Below are 23,411 nucleotides of genomic sequence, written 5' to 3' on the forward strand. Positions count from 1 at the left end.
AAAAAGCAAAGTTAAAACGTACCCACAATCATTTTCTCTTTCTCTTGGGAGCAAGGAAAAGCACTAAGGATTTCCCCAGACCCTCGCCTCCCACCGACACTTGGTCACATCACTGCCTGGCTACACAGCCTCTGTAGATGGATGGAGACAGACAAATCAAAACTGTCCATTTTTGCTTTTTTACACCAGAGGTTGTATTTAACCTCGTCGCTGTTCCCTCTGCTTATCGACACCTTAAGCACCTCTGCAGAGGAACGAACAGGTAGGCGCGCCATCTGATGCCGGCCCCATCCGGCCTCGAACCATCCCCAACAGTTGGACACGAGGGTATTTCCAGTGTTTCAACAGGATAAGTCCTACTTGGGTCCGCTCCGGTGCTGATCATAGGGGGGCTGGCCTCAGCCCCGACCAGAAACCCCAAGTAAAGAGAGGCTGTGTCCACCAAGCAAACGGCCCCACCACCCCCATCTTCCCACCCCCTCCAACACCACCCCGCAAAGCTCTTGGGGCTGCTGATGTCACACACACACACAGAGCCGCCCCCCCGCCCCCCCCCCCCTCCCCGCTTCTCAGCCAGGGTGTGCTGAGGGATAGGCGGGCAGCGTGCGGGCACCTCCAGGACGCCCACCCCGCCTAGGGCCAGGTGAGGGCTTGCAGAGAAGGGAAGCCTCAGCTGAGCCCTGGAGGACCAGGGGTTCCCAGTGGGGAAAAGGATTCTGGGAAGAGGGCCAGGCCCTAACTGTTTGGTGGCCCGGGAGTCTGAGGAATAGAGACCAGAGACCTAGCGGGGAGGGAAGGGAGCCCGGGGCTGGAGCACTGGCAGGGCCCGGGGGTCCTGGGAGTCCTGCAGTGCAGACCCCCCAGCCCCAGGGTTTGGGTCTTAGCAGCCCAGCCAGCCCTGCCATCAGCCGGGCAAACTCGGCAAACTCGGCACCGCAGCTGAGCACAGCATCTTCTCCCAGGCCCGCCCCTTCCCCGGGTCCTTCCAGGCACAGGGGTGTCTCCAGGGTCATGAGACTCCTCAGCACCAAATCCCACCTGGATCTCCCTCTTCCCACCCAGGGCCCGCCTCTGCCCTGCATAGGGCTTCACCCTCTTACCTGGGCCCACGCTCCAGCCCCCACCCACACCCACCTCCTGCTCCCGCGCCCAGACAGCTGCTCCGAGCTGCCTCAGTCCCAAACAGGCTCCTCTCTCCCGGACACACACAGCGGCATCCGTCCTGACCCAGCGTTTCCGGCGCTTTGACACAGCGGCCAGCGGGCCTGCCCTCCTGTGTCGTCGGCTAGGCAGACAGACAGACATAGTGCGGTCACGAAGGCAGCTGTGCTGCGTGGGGAGGGGCTGCGTGTGCGGGGCTCTCCGTGGGCAGCCCCACCCGCCCTTCCAGCTCTGCCTGTGGCCCCACCTCCCACCTCCCACACAGCAGCCCAGCAGACCGCCCTCCACTGTGCCACCATGCCAGGCCCTGCTCAAAGCTGCCTCCTCCACAGAGCACCCCCCCCTCCAGTCCATCAGCCCCTTCCTCCAAGCTGGTGCCTTGAAGGCTCTTGAAGGCTCGAGTCTCCCCTTTTCACCTCTGTGTCCCCCAAGGCCTGTGTGCAGCATGTGCGCAGTACTCGTTGGGTCGATCCCCCACCTGGTGTAAGTGTTGGCACACCAAGCCCTCACCTTTGCCGCCTCCGCCGCCACCCTCTCCCCCGCTCCCCCCCCCCCCCCCCCCCCCGCCCAACACAGCTGCTTCTGCAGCGTTTTCTCCCTTGAAGAGGCCTCTGCTCTCACCTCCTGTGAGCACGTAGTGACCGGGCCCCAAGAGCCAGGGAGGAAGGCGGCTGGAGGTCCCCTTGCTCCTGGGGCCTTTCTGGCCCCAATGGTGAGAAGCCCACACTGCCCGGCCCAGCTCCAGGCCCAGACCCTCCGAGGATGACAGCGGCGCAGGGCGTGGGCAGGAGGTGCGACTCCTCCCCGTGCCCCACTTCCAGCTCCTCAGCAGCTTCCCACCCTGAAGCCCTTGCCCATGTCCGCGGTGTCCCGCTGGCCGCTACTGTTCCACACCTCCTCCACCCCTCCCCCGCGCTGCCCCGGGCACCCATGGCTTGGCCACACGTTTCTCTGAAGTAAACCCAGCACAAGGCACCACCGAGGTGCCCGGGTCTGCCTCCCTCCGTACAGCGGACAGGCAGCCTGGCACCTTGTCAAGGACGCTCCCATCAGGTCCCCCCCTGCTCCTGAGTCATTCCCCGCACAGAACGCAGCGTGCACACCGCCCTGAACATCACTCCCTCCGAGCCTTCCTGACCTCCAGCCCCACCCTCTCTCCCAGTCTGGTCTCTGCTCCTTTACAACAAAACTCCTCAAGAGGAAGTGAGTGTCCACCAGAGCTCAGCTCTGCCACCCGACTGCGCAGCTCCATCTTCCTGCCTCTGCACTTGGACGGGGACCTGGGCTTCCGGGAGCCACCCATGCCTCATTCCCCTCCCTCCCGTCCTCGCCCCAGCTCCCCGCTGGCCCTGCCTGGCTCCTCCTCAGGTCTCAGCTCTCATGTCCTCTAAGGTGCCTTTCCCAACTTCTATAGCTCGGGTAATCCCCTCGCCGCCCTAACTGCTGTTATTCCTTCACTAGTGGCCCGGTGCACGAAATTCGTGCACATTAAAAGGGAATCAATTAGAGGAAATATTTTAATATTGCTATTTGCCCTTTCTCTATAAGTGTCAGAGATGAAAGAAGATTAGTAAAATGTATATGAAAATCTTCCTCCTGTCAGAGTCTGGGGCACGCTGCGGGATGCAGAGTCAAGTCCCCGCCCACCCGCAGCGCCTCAAAATTGCACAAGACCCAGACCCAGCCTGCCCCACTCCCATTGGGCAAGATCCCAGTGCATACCGGGTGGGGGACACAGCCTCAGGTCCCCCAGTGCACCCTCAGGTCCCCCGGCCTGGCGCCAGGGCGGGCACAGAGGGCGCACTTTGAGTTCCCCCATCAAGCCCCACCGGACGGGGGGTGCGGGGTCTGAGGTCCCCCAGCCCAGCACCGGGGCAAGGGGGGCATGCCTTGAAGTCCCTCATCAAGCCCCGCTGGGCGGGGGGCACAGCCTGAGGTTTCCCTTCAAGCCCTGCTGGGCAGGGGGCGCACAGCCTCAGGTCCCTGCTGATTGCTCATTAAGGCTCATTAAGGGAACTCAGCCTCCACTGTGGGCGCCGCCATCTTTGTGATGGTATGATGGTCAATTTGCATATTCCCTCTTTATTAGATAGGATAATACACACCACTCCTAGCAGTCTGGAATGTGGGGTCTGCTGCTGCCATCCACACTAGAATGAGGAATATGCAGCCCTGAGTAAAATGAGTGAATCTCACAATCTGTGCTCTAAATATCTCTGCCCATTTCAGATCAGGGTCTCCTCGCTACAGAGTGGCGGGCCTGACTCCAGAGCTGGCTCCAGGACAGTGGCTCTCCCGGGCTCCGTGCGAGACCTCTAAGGCCAGGAGAAGAGACTCCGGCTCTTGTCTTCTGAGAAGACTCGCTGAGGACAGAAGCCAGGGCAGGAATGTTGAAGGAAGTGTCCAAGAAGTCTCAGGCACAGCAGCCGGCCCCCAGCTCCACCACGATGAGCGCAGAGGAAGAATAGAGGGCACCCCCTCAAAAACTGCAGGGGCCCATCTCACAGCCAAGTCCAGTCCCAGGGCTCCCAGGCGTTTGGGGCTGACCCAGGAGCCCCGAGGGGCTGCTTCTCCAAGACGAGCCACAGTGAGCACTGGGCATTTATGTGCCAGGCCCTGGGCTGAGGACTTCACATCGCTCATTCATCCCGGCAGCTGCCCTGGGATCGTCCCCGTTTTACAGATGAGGAAGCTGCGACTCGGAGAGATTCAGTCATTTACCCAAGACCTTAAAGCTGGGGGTGCAATCAGGATTTGAACCCAGGTCTCCGCTCCCATGCCTGTGTGGGCGACCATAACATGTCCAGCGCGGCACCTCCCCACTGCCCAGGAAAGTCTCACCCCCACCCCAGTGCAACAGCTCGAGCCCTCGACTCCACGGCCCAAGGGGAGGGGACTTGTTGGGGGGGGACAATAGTCCTGTGAAGATGGAACAAACACGTGACATGAAAAGACACAGGTGGCTCTGGTTACTGTGGCTCCATAGGTTGAGTGTCATCCAGGCATCGAAAGGTTGCTGGTTCAATTCCAGGTCATGACACATGCCCAGGTTTGTGGGCTGGATCTGAGTTCTGGTGAGGCAGCCGACTAATGTCTCTCTCTCTCTCTCTCTAAAATCAATAAAAACATTATTTTTTAAAAAAGACACAGATGACAGGTGCAAAACAGAGGCTTTAATCCGAACAGCTATGAAGGCGCCAAGGGGCTGAGGGGGCCTGGGGGACACAGGAAGGCGGTGTCTGACCTGGGAGGGAGGCGGACACTGATGGGGCCTCTCCTGGGAAAGTATTTCTGTGACTCTAGTGACTCCTGTCCCAGCCTCTGCCAGGCCACTGACCCAGCTCCCAGGTCAACCCTGGGTTGTGCTTCTGTGTGCTCCCCGCTCCCAAAGGGCGTGTGGCCGACAGGAGGCGTGGCGAATGCGGAAGGGCAGCCCGGGCTTGGGCAGGGGGGGTCTGCCAGAGTCGCCCCAGGAGCAGCCCTAGAACACTCCGGAATGGACATGCTGCTACTGGTACCCCCTCACCCTTCGGGTGGGCCTGCCCATCCTCAGAGCCAAAGCCTGGGCTTGGGGGGCCATCACGCCCTCATCCTGAGCAGTGAGTCCAGGGAGGTGGGAGGACAGGGAGCAGGCTTTCTGAGCCTCCTGCAGCCCACTCACCCACCATCCATAGGGGCGGGGAAGCAAGGCCAAGGGCCCTGGAAAAGCAAGCCGCGGTGAGAAGGAACAGAAGTGGTCGTAAGAATGGACGGAGAGGAACCTAGGTTCTCCCCAACGCCCCTCCTCAGTCTCTGCCGCCACCCCCCGCCCCCCGCCCCCGCCAGAGAAAGCTGAGAGGAGGCCTCACCCGGAGCCCAGCCCACCAAAGGGCAGCTGCCAGAGGCTACTCTCGGGGAGAAGACCCAGCACAGCCAAGGCCAGAGAACAGAAACGCCAGGAAGAGGCACTGAACACAGGTACTCGAAGGCCCAGCGCAGCCGTGAGGAGGAGCTGAAGGGTTACTGGCAAGAACAGCCAATGCCTCTCCCTGCCCCTCCAGCCCAGGCTGCCGCCAGCCGCCGCCTCCAGCCCGCACACACCCACCACCAAACTCCGCTTGGGAAACGGGCCCACCTGTGGGGAGCAACTGCTCCAACCCCGAGAGCAACAAAATTAGCAAAATGCCTCCCTCCCGCAGGGGCACCGACAGCCTGGATCTCAAAACAGGACGGGCAGAGCGGGGAGAGGCAGGCTAGGGTGGAGCAGGGCCCAGGGACCATCCACCATGGCGGAAGTCAGGAAACTGGCCACGCTTTGGTCACTTGTCCCAACTTGGGTATTTCAGCCTTATGCCCTGAGCCTTCCTCGACCCCGCACCCACTACCACCCCAGTAAAGAGCCTCTCACCAAACAGAAAGAACAGAGGGAGGGGGCGGGAGGGGACCATAGCTGGGGTCGGGAAGGGCAGACACAGGAACTGCGGCGGCGGCGGCGGCTCTGGCTGCTCAGCCTCCTAGCACAGGGAGACGGGGTGGATGGGCAGCAGGCTCCCGAACTTGAAGTGCTGGATCACGGGGAACTTCTCCAGGCACTGTGAGGAAGGAGGGGAGAGCAGAGAGGTGAGGGTTACACGGCTCAGGCCTCCGAGCGACCCAGGCAACTCCAGAGGCTCAAACCAGTCAGTTCAAAAGGTGCCCATCCGGGGCCCAGGAGGTGGCCCGGCCTCAGAGCAGCCGCTGGCCTTTGGGGAAGGCCAGGCTTCCTACCTGTTCCTGACCACCCTCCTCTCACCCAAGACCCACCCACTCCGACTATCAGACCCAGACCCGCCAAATGAGAATGGGATTGAGTGGGAGAGGGAGGGTAGGGGAGGGGGGGGAGAGAGAGAGAGAGAGAGAGAGAGAGAGAGAGAGAGAGAGAGAGAGAGAAGGCAGCCCAACCCCCAAAGCAAAAGCCAAGAAGAGAGGCAGCCCAGGGACATCCCTTGGCCCCAGAGGGGGAGGTGGCACCAGAGGCAAAAAGAACCCTCCGTCCAGCTCTTTAGGGGACCCCTTAGCCCAGGTCCCAGCCTGGGACAAAAGGTGTGGGGCCCCTGGAACCCAGGCCTGAGAACGGTCCAAGGCCCATTTTCTCTAATTTTCAGTTCTCTGGACTGAAAAAGGCAACTTGGCACTTCAGAGAGAGACAATAAGAACCAGCTGACAGTCCCCCCTCCAGGGCAATTCCCAGGAGCCCTGTGTGGGGCAGAGAACAAGGGCATGGGCAAGGGGATGGCCCCACTCCCCAAACCCAGCCCAGCAGGGCCTCGGCCCGAGCTCTGGCAGAGGAGAGGAGACGGAGAGCGCACGAACAAGCTCCCCACAAGCTGGCCTGGTCCGCAGGCAGCCCCCGGCCGGCACCCTCTGCCTCTGGCTGGGGACGGCGATGCTTCAGAACCACAGGGCCAGGAAGGGGAGGGGCCCAGGGCCCCAGCTCCCAGCCTCCCCGCACACAGGCCCTGGTCACAAGCTGGTTCTCACAGGCAGCAGCTCCAGGGTCTGAGGCTCTGCCTCCTCTCACAGAAACAACCAGAATGTGTTGGGCACTTCCTGGCTGGGGTGGCCTCAGAGGGGGTGAGCTGCCTTCTGTGGCTGTGGTTGCCACTTCCAACTGGCTTAGAGGGACAAAGGCTTGCCATGACCGGCCCGGTCCCTCACCTCAACCACCAGCGGCAGAGACGAGGCCTCAGCAGCGGCGGGTCCGGGTGGGGGTGGTCCCCAGCCCCGGAGGGAGGCCAGGAGGCAGCAGGAAAGGGAAATCTCTGTGCAGTGGAAGGACAGGCAACCGAGCTCAGAGCGGGAGCAGAACTCCAGGCTACATCCAGGCTCCAGGGCCTGGGGCAGAGAAAGTGGGGAGCAGCAGCTGGGGGTGGTCCCTGGGGGGAGGAGCAGCAGCAGATCTAGGCCAGAGGCAAAGTCAGCTGCCATTGTGCTTATGTCATGGAGGAAGTGGTGGGAGTTTGTAAAAGGGGGGAGCAAGGCCCTGGAATTTGAAAAAGGGTCAAAGGTCAACCTGCTTCTCGCAGCAAAGGCAGGCGGCGTGGGGAGGGGGTGGAGCAGAGTGCTCTCCGCTCTACCCTCAGGGACCCTGGACAGGCTTCCTCAGGCCCCAGGAAAGGGGGGGGCTGGGCTAAGGCGAGAGGCTGCTTGAGGCAAAGAGCCCCTGCTCCAGGGACAGTGAAAGGGCTCCCCTGGCCGGGCCTGTCTCCCAGCTAACCTGCCCAGGCCACACCGATGTGCCGGGCGGAGCACACCTCAGCCTGTCCCCGCTGGAGGCGCAGGCCAGCAGGCCAGCAGGCCCTTCTGGGCCCGGTGACTCAGGAGGGAGAAGAGGCTCCCTGGGCCCTGGCCAGGCCCCTCTGAGGGAAGAGCCGGCACAGGAGGGACGGGTCGGCCCCCACAGGGCCCTGGAAGCACTGGGCTCTCAGTTCAGGAAGGCCGGGCCGGCAGCGTGGAGATGCAGGCAGCCGCTTCCAAACCCCGACGCCGCCCAGCGCGGGGCCTGTGACGGCGCGGGGCTTCCCCGCAGACCGAGAACTGGTCTGGAAAAGCAATGCTTCCCTCGGCTCTCTGGGCAGGCAGGGCGCAGGGATCCCACAGACCCCCAGGGACCAAAGACCGAGGGCCACTGCTACGGTGCACACCACAGAGACCTGTGTCCTGAGGTCGCTGAGGTCCCACAAACAAGTCCGGCCGCCACCCTGTGCCTGGCAAGGCTGCCGGCTCGCACGGCGCCTGCGTGCACCCAGAGCTGGGATTCCCGTGTTCTCTGCTCATGCCCCCTCCCTCTGGTCCTGGGCGGCAGGTAGTGTGGGTCCCTGTCCTCCTTGTTCAACATCCACAGAAACACTGCCGCACAGACTGCTTGTCCTCACAGCACTTCGCCTTGGATCTGAATTTGCTCCTCCCTCCTCCTGTCACCCAGAGCTCACTGGAAGGGCAGGAGCAGAAGGGTGGCAGGGTCTCCTGTTCTGCCCTTAGGGCCCAGGTCAAGGTAAGTTCAGTTACTCCACTATGAGCCTGCAGGACAGACGGCACTTTAAGAACCCAAACAGGAAAGGCACCAGAGTCCTGCCTGTGACAGGCCGGGCCCAGGAGTGGGGGGGTGGGGTGCGAAGGGCCCTTCGCCCCTCCCATACGGCACACAGCCCCCAGCAGTGGAGTGGGCTCAACAGGGGGACAGAGTTCCCCATCAGCCCCCACGGTGAGACTGGGGCGGGGGGGCAGTCAGAAACAGCAGTACCCCGAGGGCGGTGCTCTCCGGGCAGAGGCAGAGAGGGCTGGCGGCTGCCCGGAAGGAGCCTGTGCAGCCCGGCCAACCTCCTCTCAGATTAGAGAGGTATGTGGGCTGGAACCTAAACACAGGATGTGAAGTCCAGAGGAAAAGGACTGGAGGGGGAGGGGCGGGAAGGAAAGAGAGGGCCAGCCCCGGTCAGTTCCAGTGCCGTTAACCCCTTCAGGGCCATGCAGAGGGAGCCAGGCCAAATGGAAGCCTCTGTGCTACCAAACTCTACCCCCGCTGACCCGCTTCCCCCGCTCCCTGCCTGGGACGGGCTCTGAGTGCCCTGGGGGCAGTGCAGTGGGTCCAGACAGACCCTCCCTCCGCGGGAGGCAGACGGATGGCCAAGGGTCAAGGGATGGCACCACAGACAATACCTCAGACCCCAGTCTGAGGCGAAAGGAGGGGACTTTGGGGACCAATTGCTCTAGGGAGGGGCTTCACATCCAGGCCCTTCCCAGGCCAAGGTCAAGCAGCTCAGACTGGTCTGCCCACGATGTGGAAGGAGCTGGTGGAAAGGACAGGGTGGAAATAAAATGGCTCCTCCCTACTTGCAAGAGAAAAAGGCCACCTCCTTGGCTGGGAGAAGGGTGTCAAGGAGGACAAGCAAAGAAGGCAGGGGACACCCTCAGAAGCCCAGCAACTGCCCCCCCCCCGTGGGGGGAGCTCTGGAAACTGACTGGGGGTGGGGGAGGACCACCTCAGGTGGTCATTAAAAAGGCCAGCTCCTGCCGCCAGCAGGGCTCAGTGGTTGAGCGTTGACCTATGAACCAGGAGGTCACGGCTCGATTCCCGGTCAGGGCACGTACCTCCAAAGGATACCTTTTCCCAAGCATGTCTTCATTTTTGTGTCCCCATGGGTGACAGCTATGAGGGGCCTCTGGCCACCTGACAAGCGGGAATGGAGATTTTCCCCTCCACCCCCTCCCCCCCCGCCCCAGCAGCAGGGCCTTGCCTCACTCACTACAGAGCTGGGCCTCAGTCCAGTCATGCTTTGAAAGCCCATCCCAAGATGGAGGTTCTGAAGCCTCAAGTGTCCGAAGGGCTGGCCCAAAATTCAGAGCACAACAGTGGAGCGGGGGTGGGGAACAGCAGCCCCAGGATCAAGGGCATCAGCCAGCCCCACTCACCTCGGCCTTGTACATGCGGATGAGACCCTGGTTCACTTTGGACCAGGTGGGGACCGCACTGATGTTCCACAGCTGGTTGGAGTGCTCGGCGAAGGGGCCCGTCTTCATCTGGAAGAGAGTCCACAGCTGGAAAGGTGGGCCACCTGGGAGCCCAGGCCCTGCTCCCCTAGGGCAAGGGCAAGCGTGCATACACATACACACAGATGCACACACACACACACACAGATGCATGCACTCACACACATACACACACAGATGCACACACACACACACAGATGCATGCACTCACACACATACACACACAGATGCACACACACACACACACAGATGCATGCACTCACACACATACACACACAGATGCACACACACATACACACAGATGCATGCACTCACACTCACACACGCACACATGGGCACCAGGCCACAGCAACTGCCTGTGGGGCACACACACATACAGGCACACTAACTGACACAGACAGGGTCCCTCTTGGTCTGCAAGACCCACTGGGAAAACAACCCCTACTCAACCTCTTCCTTCTGCAGCCAAAGGGAGGGGTCCGATCCCCACCACCCACCAACCCCAGCGCCTCAGAAAAACCAATCTCCACCCAAACCCCCGGGACATCTCCCACCAGCTCCCCAGGGCCACGGAGTGCCTCTGACAGCACGGGGACCCACTCCCACTTAGATAAACAGCAGAGCAGCCTGGACCCCAGCTTCCCCCGCCCAGCCCCCCACACAGGGTGGGCTCTGCACTGGGCACCGGGCCTGCGCCTGCCACTGGCAGAGCTAGAAGAGCCGAGGGAGGGGTCGGTTTGGAGGATGGCAAGCTGGGTAAGACCAAGACCAAACCCAGGCATCGACTGCGGAGGTGGACTGAGGGCACCTGCTGCGGATTCAGGAGGAAGGTCTGTTTAGAACACCGGCTGACTGGCCAGGAGGTAGGAAAGGAGGCAACCACACGAGCAGGGCCAGGCAGGAGCAAGGACAGCTCCATGCCTAGTCCCTCCTCGGCCACAGCCTGGCCTCGGGGAGGAAGGAATTCTGCATCCAGCACAACTGTCATGGAGTTCTCGTGACATCAGAAACCACAGCACTGAGGCTGGGCCGTCTGTGTGCTTGCGTGTGCCCCTCAGACAGCACGCGGCCAGCACACTGGTATTTAACAAGCAAGCAGTGCACAGTCCCTCAGCACCACCCCCTCCTTGGCCGATGAGCAGCACCGATGCTGGGGGAACAGGGTTCAGAACCCTGAGCCCCAGGCTTCAGAAGAAAGAGTTTAAAAAGCAAAGAGGCTAAGCTGGCAAGGAAGCACAGACTTGGACCCCAAGAGTGTGGAAGATTCCAGAAGAGCTGTGTGTGGAGGTGGGGCTGAGGAGAGCTATTCTAGGGAGAAAGGAGGGGTCCAAAGCTCTCTATGCATAGTGGGCAGCACAGAATGAAGACCCAAGAGCACACCACCACCCCACCCCTGCCCTCTGGCTGTGGTCTCTGCCAGGTGGCCGCCCAGGCCTCTCCACTTCTTTAGTAAGGGCAACTCTTACAAACTGCTATCCTGCCCCTGTCTAATCCCTCTCCTGACCCAAGTCCCCCAAAAGCCTATCTCAACCCCCAAATTCAGGACAACAGGCTCCTTCCTCCAGCAGTGAGGCCGCAGCCCAAGGCACTAGACAGAGACAAAATCCACCCTGGTGCCCACAGGGCTTCTCCTGGGCCAGTCCCTGCACCCAGAATCTTCCCCCTCCTCTATCTAAGGAGGGGAGCCAGGAGCCCCAGCCTGCAGGAGCCTGGCCTTCACGGATCTTTGTTCCAACGGTCCCACTCAAGCAGGCTCCACCCCAACCTCCACCCTCTCCTTGGCCCCGCCCCCTCTGCAGGCTCTCTGCCCCTGGGGACCCGGGCTGGGCTCCAGCCCTCTCTCTCACACTTCCAGGACCTGCGCTCAGGGATCACAGGAGAGTGGGGCCCATTTCACTCTGGTCAGGGTGCCATGAGCACACCTCCCAGGAGGACCCTGCAGCTACCCTGCTGGTTTTGTCCACAGCAGCTCCAGGGGCCTGCTCAGCAAGGGCGCTCAGGCCAAGGCAGGCGGATGGACGCTGGGAAGCCAGAGGCTCCGCTTCCTGGGCCAGCCTCACCACTAAGGGCTTGGGAGAGGGGCCCCCAAAGGTCTCTGGCCTGCTGCAGAGCGGGGAGGCCCGAGCTCCAGAGCCCCAGTGGCCCTGACTCCACCCAGGAAAAAGCCAGAGCTGCATTTCTCTGGAGGAGCTGCCCCACTCCCACCCCAGGCCTTCAATGTCCCCAGGTCTCCCCGAGTCCTTCAAAAGGACTTTGTAACTCTGGGAAAGGAAAACAGATGAGGGGGAAAGGAATGGGGGCAAGAAGACAAAAAAAATCAGCTCCTTCTAGCCACAAAGGGAGAGGAGAAAGAGCGAGAACAAGCAAGCAGGCTGCAGTCCCGCAGTGACCCCAGGGGAATCGTGTGAGTCAGAGCAGCCATATTGAGCAGGAAATTACTCACAGACGCTGCGTTCCTGCCTCTCCACTCCCAAGAGAATCGGCCTTTTGTAAATGGTTCCTCTGTCAGTAACTGAGGGGGGATGGGGCGGGGGTGGGGGAGGCTCTGCACAGCGCCTTCCTGTCAGCTCCTTCCCTTCCAGCTGAAATCTGATCCCTCCCTTCCCAAAACTCCAAATTTAGAAGCCAGATTGAAACTGAAATTCTTTTCCTGCCTGCCCTGCTCTTAAAGGCGCCAGGGCTGCATTTCCGAGGCCACAGCAGCTCTGCAAGGGCGTCCACCCTCTTCTGGGATGCCAGGGCTAGCAGGGCAAGTCGTGGGCTGGCTCCTCAGCCCCGCAAGAGACTAGCAGGAGGAGAGCAGGTTCCATTTCCTACTTCTTGTTTTGTTCCTTCTCCTCACGGCACCAGCCCTACAGAGGGAACGCTGCCCTTCCAGACCAAACACACAACTGCACACCGGCCGCCTGGTCCCCGCGTGCCAGGGCCAGGCCAGGCCGCTCACGCATCCATCAGGGGCTACAAAGTGCTGGTCTGAGGTGGCAGGGGGAAGGGTAGTGTAGATGCTGCAATCAGCAGCCAAGCCAGGTGGGTGAAACGGGCCCTCGCTGGTCACCTCAGCTCTGGGCACCCCCCTGCTAGCACCCAATGTTTACCACCGTACCCGAGCACCTAGGCCCAAAGTGAAAACCAGGCTCTGCAGAGAGGGTGTGGAACCTCCGAGAAGTCCCCCTCCCAGTTCATGCCTCTCCCCCAATTAAATGTTAAAACCACCTCCAAGATTGACATGCCTTTAGCACCACCTAGTGGCCACTGTAGGATTTTTCTCTAGCAGAGGTCCCTCTGAGGCCCAGTGGACAAAATTCATGCAGGGGGGGGGGGGGGGTTCCTCTCAGCCCAGCCTGCACCTTCTCCAATCCAGGACCCCTCGGGGTATGTCCGACTGCCGGTTTAGGCCCAATCTTGGGGATCGGTCCTAAACCGGTAGTCAGATATCCCTCTCACAATCCTGAACTGCTGGCTCCTAATAGCTCACCTGCCTGCCTGCCTGGTCACCCCTAACTGCCGCCCCCTGCCAGCCTGATTGCCTCTGTGTGCTGCTGGCCTGATTGCCCCTAACTGCCCCCCACCCACCGGCCTGGACGCCTCTTACTGCCCCCCCTGCTGGCCTGGTCGCCCCCAACTGCCCTCCTCTGCCAGCCTCGTCGCCCCTAACTGCCCCCCCTGCTGGCCTGGTCACCCCCAACTGCCCCCCGCTTCTGGCCTGGTCACCCCTCACAGCCAGTCTGGTTGCCCCACGCAGCCTGCTTGTTCAGTCGTTTGGTCGTCCCTCACTAACTCCCCTGCTGGCCTGGTCGTAGGCAGCCATCTTGTGAGGGCGTGAAGGTTAATTTGCATATTACCTCTTTATTATATAGGATATCCAAACAAACAAACATACAAAGTTTAACCTGGAGTCAATTCCCATATTCCCTGAGGCTTGGTCTCACCTTCTTCCTTGTTAGTTACTGACAGGGACCCAAGGGATTGGCCCACCACAAGGGGGAGCCAAAACCGTTTAGCCCAGCGGTTGCCAACCTTTCGGACCTCACAGACCACCAGTGGTCCGTGGACCACCAGTTGGTGAGCGCTGCTCCAAAGGTTTCCTTAAACCAGCGGTCGCCAACCTTTCAGACCGGTTGGCGACCGCTGGTTTAGCCTCTTACCCCACGTGAGCCAAGCCACTGTTCAGCATAAAATGTGCACCCCTTTCCCCCTTCCTGCTCCTCCAGCTCCTCCTGGGGTCCCCCGGGCTCTGCAGACCCTTGCACTCCATTCTGGAGGGAGCAGCACAGGACTGGCTCTCGCAGCAGTGAGCCAGGCTGCCCCGCAGTCCTCCCGACCTTGGGCCAGCTACACTGCTGAAGGCAGCAGATCTCTGAGAAGGAAGTGGGGCCGCCCAGCCGTCAGTCCCGGGTCCATTTGCTGACTTGGAAAAACATGTCATTCCCCTCTGGCCTCTGGAGTTGGGCAGAAGCCTGAGCCGAATGCTGACCAGGAGGAGCCTGGAGCCCCAGCTGCTTAACCAGGCTTCTCCCCCTCTTCAGGGGGCTCAGAATGGGCAGCCAAGTCAGCAGCCCCCACAGGTGGGGTCCACAGGTGTGCCAGGGACAACACCGGGGCCAGTAGACCTGCATGTGGGCATCAGGAAAGAGAACGGAGACAAGACCTTCTCCAGACAGCAGCCAGGGCCCCTTTGGAAGCTGGGGGAGGGCCCTCCTGGAAGAGGCCCTGAGAGCAACGGGCAGTCACCCGAAAAGTGTGTTTAAATACCCACTTCTGGCTCTCGTCCTCCAAGACTCTGATTCCGAAAGCTGGGGTGGGGCCCAGGAATGTGCTTTTTTTTAAATCCTCACCTGAGAAGTATATTTTTTCCATTCATTTTTTTTTTTTAGACAGTGGAAGGGAGGGGGAGGGAGGTGGAGAGAGAACGAGTCACACTGATTGGTTGCCTCTCGCTGGGGATTGAACCTGCAACTAAGGTATGTGCTCTTGACTGGGAATCCAACCCGAGACCCCTTGGTCCAAGGGCCAACATTCTAACCATTAAGCAAACCAGCCAAGGCAAGGGATGTGCATTTTAACAAGCTCCCAATGCGATCTTGGGGAGGCAGCCCAAGGCTGCACTGTGGGAGACCCGGTTAAACAGCTCCTGCTGCGTTGGCTGGGTCCAGGCCTGCTGTTTTCACCTGTGGCACTTCACCTGCCCCGTCCTCAGGCCCTGACAGAGAAATCTGTCCTGCCGTCCACTCCGGCATCTCTCCACCTCCTGCAGTGGCTTCAGCCCACATCCACACACGGAGCTCTACAGACCCCTGGGCCCCGCCTGCAAAATGCTGACACCCCCCACCTTCAAACCTGCTGCTTCAGTCACTAAGTCTGCTAGTGAGCGAGTCTCAGTCTCTCATCTCACGTAGAAACCCCAGGCGGCCAACTTAGGGGAGGGGAGCCTGGATGTCAGAAGCTGACTTTTCAGAGAGGCCTAGTGGGGCTGCCTTTCCAACGACCAGCCTCCGGGGCCAGCCCTGCCATCTCTGGGCAGCCGTTCTGGCTCCTCTGTCCAAAGCCACCACCTCCGCTTCTTTCAGCCTGGAGGCCGCCGTGGGCTTCTCCCTCGCCCGCTGCCCTCACCTCGGTGATGAACAGGATGCACTCCAGGAACATGAAGTCCTTGTGATTCTCATTCACGGCCTTCTCATCGACAAAGTGCCTGGGCTCCAGATACGGGTGATCTGGGAACAGCAAAGAGCCCCGGGGTTCAGAACCAGGTGCTCATGCCACCGCGGCACCTTGGCCCACACGGTCCACACCCACCCCAGGGCCACGGTCCTGCCTGTGTGCCCTGAACTCTGGACCTCACAGGAGCAATAAATGGCCTTGTGCGTGTGTATATTCCAGTGTGACAAGCTCCAGCTCTGTTTCTCTCTAACCATGTGACTCAGTTCCCTCATCTGTGCAATGGGGATAAGAACAGCACCTCCCTTGTAGGGCTTGAGTACCACCTGGCCATCACAAGCACAGAAAAGCACTCGGCGGGTGCCTGCGCAGGGTCAGTTGATGGTTCCCAGGCTCACTGAGAAGGCTTGGGGAGATCATCTACCTGAGCACTCAGAGCAGTGCCTGGCACAGGGCACGTACTCAACAAATGGTCATTTATTAACATCCACAGGCAGTTCGACCTACGCCGAAGTCAAAGTTATCACTGCACACTCACCCACTTCTGCTTACCCAGGGGGAAGTGGGGATCCACCAGAGCGGCCCACTACCCAGCACCTGGTGGCAGCTCCGAGGGGCCCCTTGCACACGGCTCAATAATGACAGTGGATGACACTGGTCACCGAGTCAAAGAGGCCCTGATTTTCAACATAAAACCCCACAGCTGCTGCCAGGAGCTGGGGCGCGTTTCACACCAGTCCATAATGCGCCAGGCGAGGGCCGCTGCTCCAGCCCATGTCACGTTCCATTATCTCGGTGGAACTCTGCCTCCGCCTCCCCAGCCTGCCACGCGGGCGTGCAGCAGGTCGGCACAAGCAGCCTCCAAATAGCCAGTCTAATGTGTGCTTTACCAGATGTCACTATCTGGGCAGGAGGAGAAGGCAGGAGGGACACAGAATGCACGCTGGCAGGGAGGTGTGTGGGAGGGGTGCATGCCCCTCTTCAGTACCTATCAGCTGTGAACTGCCCCAGATGAAGGGCAGGAACTGGAAGTCATCCAGGCCCCACACTCCCTGGCTGCCTGCTGGCTCCATCCTGTATGTTTTCTGGAGTTTCCGCATCACCTCAAGGTACCTGCACAGGAGGGTGGGGAAGAGAGGAGAGGCAGCGAAAGTAAAAGGACAGTCTCAACCCTTCTGCCACTGGGAACGCAGGGAGGCCAGAAATAACCGCCTGAGACTACAACTGGTCTCCATTTCAGTGAAGTCATGCACCAGTCATGACCAGCTGATCCTCTCAAAGTAATGTCGCTTTATTTTTTTCTCCCACACTCAACCTTCCTTTGGCCCACGAAAGGGGCAAAACCCCTCCTGGGAAAGGGAGTTGGCACCATCAACTCCCGATACTGTGAACACCCAGGCAGGACCTCAGCTTCTCTAACCACGGCATGCCAATGCCGTCAGGGGCTGCGTCCAGGTCTCCTTGGAGCTCCTGCATCGCGGCATTGCTGGAGCAGGGCCCGTGACGAACACTGTCAGTGCTCTAGTGACGGGAACACACCTGCACTCCCGGGCAGTGGTTTGCGTGGTGAGGGCACAGGTCCGAGCCTGACCGCCTGGGCTCACCTGGCTGTGTGACGGCAGGGAAAGACCTGGCTTCTCTGCCTGTCCTCATCTACACAATGGAAATGACAGGGCCACGTCCTAGGGTTTCTGTGGGGATTAGCATGTGCTGCTGAACGACGGGGACACGTTCTGAGAAATGTGCCAGTAAGCGGTTCCGTCGTTGTGCGACCATCACAGAGCGCACTTGGCCAAACCCAGTCACTGAGCAGTGGTCCAGCACTCAGCCTGCCTCCACAGGTGAACACCGTGGAAGCGTTAGCAATCCTTAGGGAGCATTTCCTTCACTGGTTTTCACTTGGATTTGAACCTGCAAGGAGAAGACCTGGACATCTGCCCATCTCAGCCCCAGCTGTTTAGGACAGGACCAGAGAACCCTCTAGCACCCGGCCCCAGCCTGATAGGGACGAGGAGAGAGACCACTCGTTCCACCTCCCACGGCAGTTGCCCTCGTCTCACTCACCGATTGAACACCTTAAAGACAATAGCTATTTGGTCGTCCACCCGGAGCACCCCAATCTTGCAGAGACAGCAGAGGAAAGCAGCAAAGGCTGCTTCGTGTCCTGAGGGAGTAAAACAGCCGAGGTTGACAGTCTTCCAAAAAACAGTGCGACAGTCTTGGTCTCACCAGTGTCCCAATCACTGAAACTGCCCTCCAAGGAGGGGGTCAGCATGGAGGTGACAGGTTCTCTTCCCTGCCCAGCAAGACCGCGGCCTCTGAAGAACCACCAGCGCTGTAATTCTCCTCCCAATAGGCCCAGGCTATGGACTTCTGAAACAGGCATTTATGTTTTATTTTGTAAATTTAGCTCACTCACTAATCCCTGAACACCTACTATGGGGGCCGTCCCTGTCCATGTCAGACAGTCCCTGCCCTTGTTTGACAGTTTATGACAGACATTAAATACACAATCACTTCTGTGATCCTAGCTCTGAAGGGGAAGGAGAAGGTGAAAACTGTCACAGGGGGACCCTGACATACGGGCTCAAGGTTTCCCTAAGAAAATAATATTTAATCTGAAAGATGAATAAGAATTGGCAAGGCATGGGGGTGAGGAAAGCAAAGAGAGCATTCTAGTCAGAAGAAACAGCATGTGCAAAAGCCATGAGGCAAGAAAAAAAAAAGTGATATGTTTGAAGAACCCTAGGAAGGCCAGGATGGCTAAAGCAGGGAGCAAGGGAGAAAGCGTAACAAGATGAGGCTGAGATCAGATAGGCTGAACAGCCATCGTAAAAGCTCAGACTTTATCCCCAGAGCAATGGGGAGCCACTGAAGGCTTCCAAGCAGGTCACATTCTAAGCATGATCACATTATAGACAAGAGGCACCCTCTTCCTTTCCCAGTCGTGTCAATAGGAATGGCCAGCAGGACAGAAAACACTGACCGGCCTGTGGACTGAATCCATGGTTCACAGAGGCAGAAAACATATCTGGAGGGAGTTGGAGAGAGAGTATTTCAGTGACTTCCTGTCCTACTCCTCCAGAATGAAGGTCCCTCCAAGGATAAAACACTTGTGAACTGTTACGTTCACCTGCACAGTTTCTGATCATGACCAGCCAGAATCCAAGCCATCATCATTCAGGGGTGACCATCACTCTTGCACATCTGTGAGCAACTGAGAAAGGAAGAAAACCCCACCCCTGCTGACCTGGCCCCGCTCCCCTCCAGGTCTTTCCCTATTAGTCTTAGTCAAAGTTTCAAAACTTGATCCACCTGTTCCCTAGCAACAGGGGAAGCAGACACAAAGCTTGCCCAGGACCCGGGACCCAGGTCCAAGGGGGCCCTTCTGCAGGCCTACCTCTGTAGCCAGGCCAGGGGAAGGCCCAAGAGAACAGCAGCACTTGCATTTGCCTGCTTTGGGGTGGAAGGGAAAGGAAAGGCGGGCCTACCAAAGCAAGGATCCTTCTCAGACAACCCCTGGCCTGGAAAACACTCCCCCATTAAGGTGTCCACATGCTCCATTTCCTTGAGAACTCAAGAACACAGGGAATGTGGCTAAGAGCAGGGGCATAGGGAGAAGGTGGCCACAATGCTGCCTGAGGCTACTGAGCTCTCTCATTTCTCAAGGCTTCTGTAAGCAATTGCCTTGAGATATAGTAAGTGCTCAGTAAATCATTCTGGTGATGACAATGATCTCAGAGAGACCATTTTTACAAAAACAGGAATCAGCTCTGCTCATACGGCAGCGGGCATATGGCATCAGCTCCCCCTGGTGGTTGGAGCCAGAGCTGCAGGAATAGCACCAAGCCTCCTTGCAATCAGCAGTGCTGTACCCCAGCTCTCCCGTCAGGCTGCTTGCTCAAGGGTCCCCAGAGACAACCCGAAAGCAAAGAGGAGACAGTCCAAGGAAAGGACACAGTTTAGCCAAGTAAGTGCCGGGAATGGCAGGTACCTGTGCCATAGTCGATGCGCGTGGAGTTCCCCACTGACTCCTTTAGGTAAACGGCCACCTCAGGCACAGCAGCTGCCAGATGGGTGGGGACCACTGTGGCCACCAAATTTTCTGCTTCCTGATAACACAAGAGACACAAAGTGGTGGCAGCAGATTATGCAGCATCGTGGTAGGCAAGCGCCCAGGGGCAGCATCTGGCTAGGACCCAGGCTGCTCTGCCAGATGGCCTGGCCCCTACTCTGACTGGCCACAGAAGGAAAAGAAGGGAGAGCATTTATTCTTACAAAACAAAGACTACTCTGGGGTGGCCTTTCATTTGCTGACCCTTCCTCCAGATGACAAGGTCCTGGGGGCAAGATAGCAGGGATCTGAAAAGAAGACATTAAACTTTCCCATCTGGTGACTCATCAACATCCCACAGATGTCATCTTCCTTCACACTCCCAGCAAGGGGGTCTGTGCCATGTGTCCACCAAAAGATGTACGCAAGGATGTTCATGGCAGCACTTTTACAGCAGCCAAAACAGGAAAACAACCCACAATTGAAATGTCCATCAACCGTAGAATGGATAAATTGTGCTATGTTCACACAATGGAATACTATGCAGCAATGAAAAAGATCCACTGCATACACAACAATATGGATGAATCATACAGACATACCATTGAGTAAAATAAGCCAGACATTTATATGAAGTTCAAAAAATGTTAAAATCTACCTATGGGATAGAAATCAAAAGAGCTGGGGAGATATCAACTAGGAGGGGCACAAGGGCCCTGGCTTAAGTGCTGGAATGTTCTATAGTTTAATATGGGTGGTGGGTGAAAGGGTAAATATACATTAAGGGTAAGTATACATTAAGGGTAAAAATACAGTAAGGGCAAAAATACATTAAGCTGTACAGCTACAATTTGTCAGCTTTAAGTTATAACTCTAAAAGAATCTTTAAGAAAACAACAACTCAAGCCCATGTGCCATCTTAGAATCCAGAGGCAGCTGAGCTACTCTTAGGGAAGGAGAGCATTTGGCTGGGTCCTTGGCGCCCCCCCCCCTCACTCCATGTGCAAACACTAGGCCAGAGAAATGAGAACCCGGGAGCCTCCCGTTCAGTGTGTGAACACCTGGCGTGAGAATCTCCTGGAGACCCGGTGAAAAGCTGGGTTCTCAGCCCCACTCTGGACCTGCAGACTGCTTTTCTAAGGACGGGGTGGCAATCCTGCATTTTGTTTTTTTGTCTGCTTTGAACAGGTATCACCTTCATATGACTCAAAAATAAACAGGTGATAAAAGGGATGCATGGAGAAGTCCCACTCCACCCTTGTCCCCACCCCCTCCTCTCCCCTGCCCCCGAAAAGAAACAACAGCTTTATTTGCCTTTTGTGTATCCTCCCAGTGATGTTTCCCTATGCAAACTGGGCAATACAAACATACTTTTTATTTCTGCCTCTTTCTAACCAAAAGGCAGCTTGCAATATGCATCATAGGCCTGGCTGCTCTTCAACCTGACAGTAGACCGCAGAGTCCCTGCCCTAGTTCCCTAGTGGGACTCCTCATTCCTCCTTACAGCTGCATGTGCTCCAAGGGCGGATGTACTAGTTTATTTCACTGATCCCCTGCAGATGGACACCTAGGGTGTTTCGATCAGTTGCCTACTAAACAGCCCTGTGCAGAGAACTGTGTATCCACATGGTCATTCCCAGAAGACGGCTACATGCATTCGTACTTTTGGTAAATGGAATCGCCATTTTAACAAACTCCCAGTGATTCTGATATGCCTGAAAGCTCCCTCCAGCCCAGCCCCCAAGCCTGTCTGTGGCAGCCTCACCTGGTCAAGTTTGGCATACCAGGTCCTGAAGGCCTTGTTCCCAAATCGAGAGGGCTGGTCCATTGGAGGAGTCTCATCAATCCACCTGTCCAGAGTGTTGAGAAGAGCGACCAGCTTCTCAATGGCCTGTGGAGGCAAAATAGAGGCAGCCAAGACACAATGACCAAGCTGGAGCCAGAGGGAAGTCCCAACTGTTGCTGAGCAATGACCCCAAGACATGGTGCTAACTGGCATCCTCCTTGCTGTCCCCCTTTCTTCCCAACATGCTGAGTATGAAAGAGGCCGGGGGCACAGTGAGCTTTCCAGAAAGGGACCAGCACCAGGCTGGAGGGACAAGTGTGTCTTCGGCAGCTGCTTCTCCGGCTGGCCTCGAGGAGCTGTTGGACAAGCACGACCTGCAGCCCTGACCTTTTTTTGTGTTTTTAATATATTTTTATTGATTTCAGAGAGGAAGGGAGAGGGAGAGAGAGAGACATCAATGAGAGAGAGAATCATTGATCAGCTGCCTCCCGCATGCCCCACACACTGGGGATCGAGCCAGCAACCTGTGCATATGCCCTGACCAGGAATCGAACTATGACCTCCTGGTTCATAGGTCAATGCTCAACCATTGAGCCACGCCGGCTGGGCAGACCTGACCTTTTTCAATAGAATCAGTGGGATCTTCTGTTTAGTACATAACACCTCCTCACCACAGAAAACAGAAATGTAAAAGGAAGAAAACAAAAATTATCAGTAATCCTAACACCCAAAAATAAGCATTATTGACTTTTTAACATGTTCTTCATTTTCTCCGTTTTTTCTATTGCTTATCATGGTGACAATTTTTAAGGCAGCTGGACTGATTCAAAAAACACCATTTAGTTGCCACAAGACCTTGAGCCAGTGACTTTAACTCTCTGTGCCTATTTCTTCATCTTAAAATGGGCATGCTGATTAATACCTCTCGAGGCTGTCATGAGAACTAAATAACAACCCGTGAAGGATGCCTAGTGCAGTGCCTGGCACAGGGTGATGGTGTGTGATTATACAGACGCTAAACGGGCACAGGGCACACGCTGCTTGGTAGCCTATTTCCTCACGAACCTCATTCCACATCAACATGTAAGCATGACTTTACAACAGCCTCTAATAAGTGACTAAGACTTCACTGTGCCAGTGAACTACAATTTATTTACCGAATCCCTCACTACTAAATGTTTGGGTTCTTTTCAATTGATCACTCCCACAAATAACACTGAGATAAACAACTTGGCAACTCATCCTCCGTGAAAATGCTGGGTCAAAGGTATAAACGTGGGTAATGCCTGTAGGACCACAGGTGTTCAAGATCCCGTCCCTCATCGCCACCTTTCCCACAGAAGGCAGGGCCTGGGGAGTGGAATGGGTGTCACAGGCCAGGGCAACATGAGCACACAAAATGTTACTCAACGAAGAAATCAGGGGAGGCGGCCTAGCCAAGACGCAGGTCTGTGAGGACGGGGAGAAAAGTGCTCCTTGCAGATGAGGCTGACAGAAATGGGCCAAGTGAGGGGCAACGAAAGGCGCAGGGAGAACACGATACAGAAGACATTCCAAGTCAGGTGCCCTGGGCGGAAGGACCCTGCCCAAAGGAGGAGCGTGCCTGTGTCTACTGGCCATAAAGTCTAAGGCAGTGGCCGCCAACCTTTTGGACCTCATGGACCACCAGTGGTCCACAGACTATCGGTTGGCGACCGCTGGTCTAAGGAGATAGATGCCTCCAGAGCCCCTGGCACTGGTAGGAACTAGCAGGGTGGTGCCCACAGAAGAAGTTGTGATAAGGAGGGCAAGGCCTGGTCAGGTCTGCCATGCAGAGACGCGTCCCAAGCGCCGTGTATGTACTTGGAGGTGGGGGGTGGGGAGGGGCCCTGAGCTCATGGTATACATGCTAGCCGATGCCCCCACTGTACAGCCCCAGGAGGCAGGAATCACATTGCTATCCAGGCAGGCAGTGCCTCCTGTCATTGGGCAGCATGACAACGGCCTTCAACACCCTGTTGCCTAGCTTGAGGCCTGGGAGGAGAAAAAGTACCTCAGAGCACAAAGCTCCCTTCATACGTGGCTGCAGCAGAGGGCCTGGTGACCTCTGCTGTGCTGAAATGTGGCAGAAAGTGCTGTCAGAACCTGTCTTTGTGAAGAACCAGGTCACCAGGAACACTGATAACAGGGACAGAGCAACTGACTTCATGGAGCAACGGGGACTGAGGAGGGTGCTGCAATAATCCTGGCCGGAAGCACCAGCAAGCCCGT

At 57.7% G+C, this 23,411-nt stretch overlaps 1 protein-coding gene across 1 annotated transcript in view; it reads right to left on the minus strand.

Annotated features, from left to right (window-relative positions):
* Window positions 1-4,314: 4,314 nt before the first annotated feature.
* Window positions 4,315-23,411, minus strand: part of PTPA (protein phosphatase 2 phosphatase activator) — a 28,255-nt gene continuing 9,158 nt past the window's right edge. Inside the window, exons 4-10 of the mRNA XM_079790615.1 lie at window positions 21,141-21,266; window positions 19,316-19,433; window positions 17,386-17,485; window positions 16,310-16,434; window positions 15,277-15,377; window positions 9,589-9,696; window positions 4,315-5,732 (exon numbers count right to left, since the gene is read on the minus strand). Coding sequence (XP_079646741.1) covers window positions 5,655-5,732; window positions 9,589-9,696; window positions 15,277-15,377; window positions 16,310-16,434; window positions 17,386-17,485; window positions 19,316-19,433; window positions 21,141-21,266 — 756 coding nt within the window. The 3' untranslated portion in view covers window positions 4,315-5,654. The remainder of the gene's footprint in view (window positions 5,733-9,588; window positions 9,697-15,276; window positions 15,378-16,309; window positions 16,435-17,385; window positions 17,486-19,315; window positions 19,434-21,140; window positions 21,267-23,411) is intronic.

This window comes from Cnephaeus nilssonii, assembly GCF_951640355.1.
Source record: "Cnephaeus nilssonii genome assembly, chromosome: 14".
Classification (NCBI taxonomy): domain Eukaryota; kingdom Metazoa; phylum Chordata; class Mammalia; order Chiroptera; family Vespertilionidae; genus Cnephaeus; species Cnephaeus nilssonii.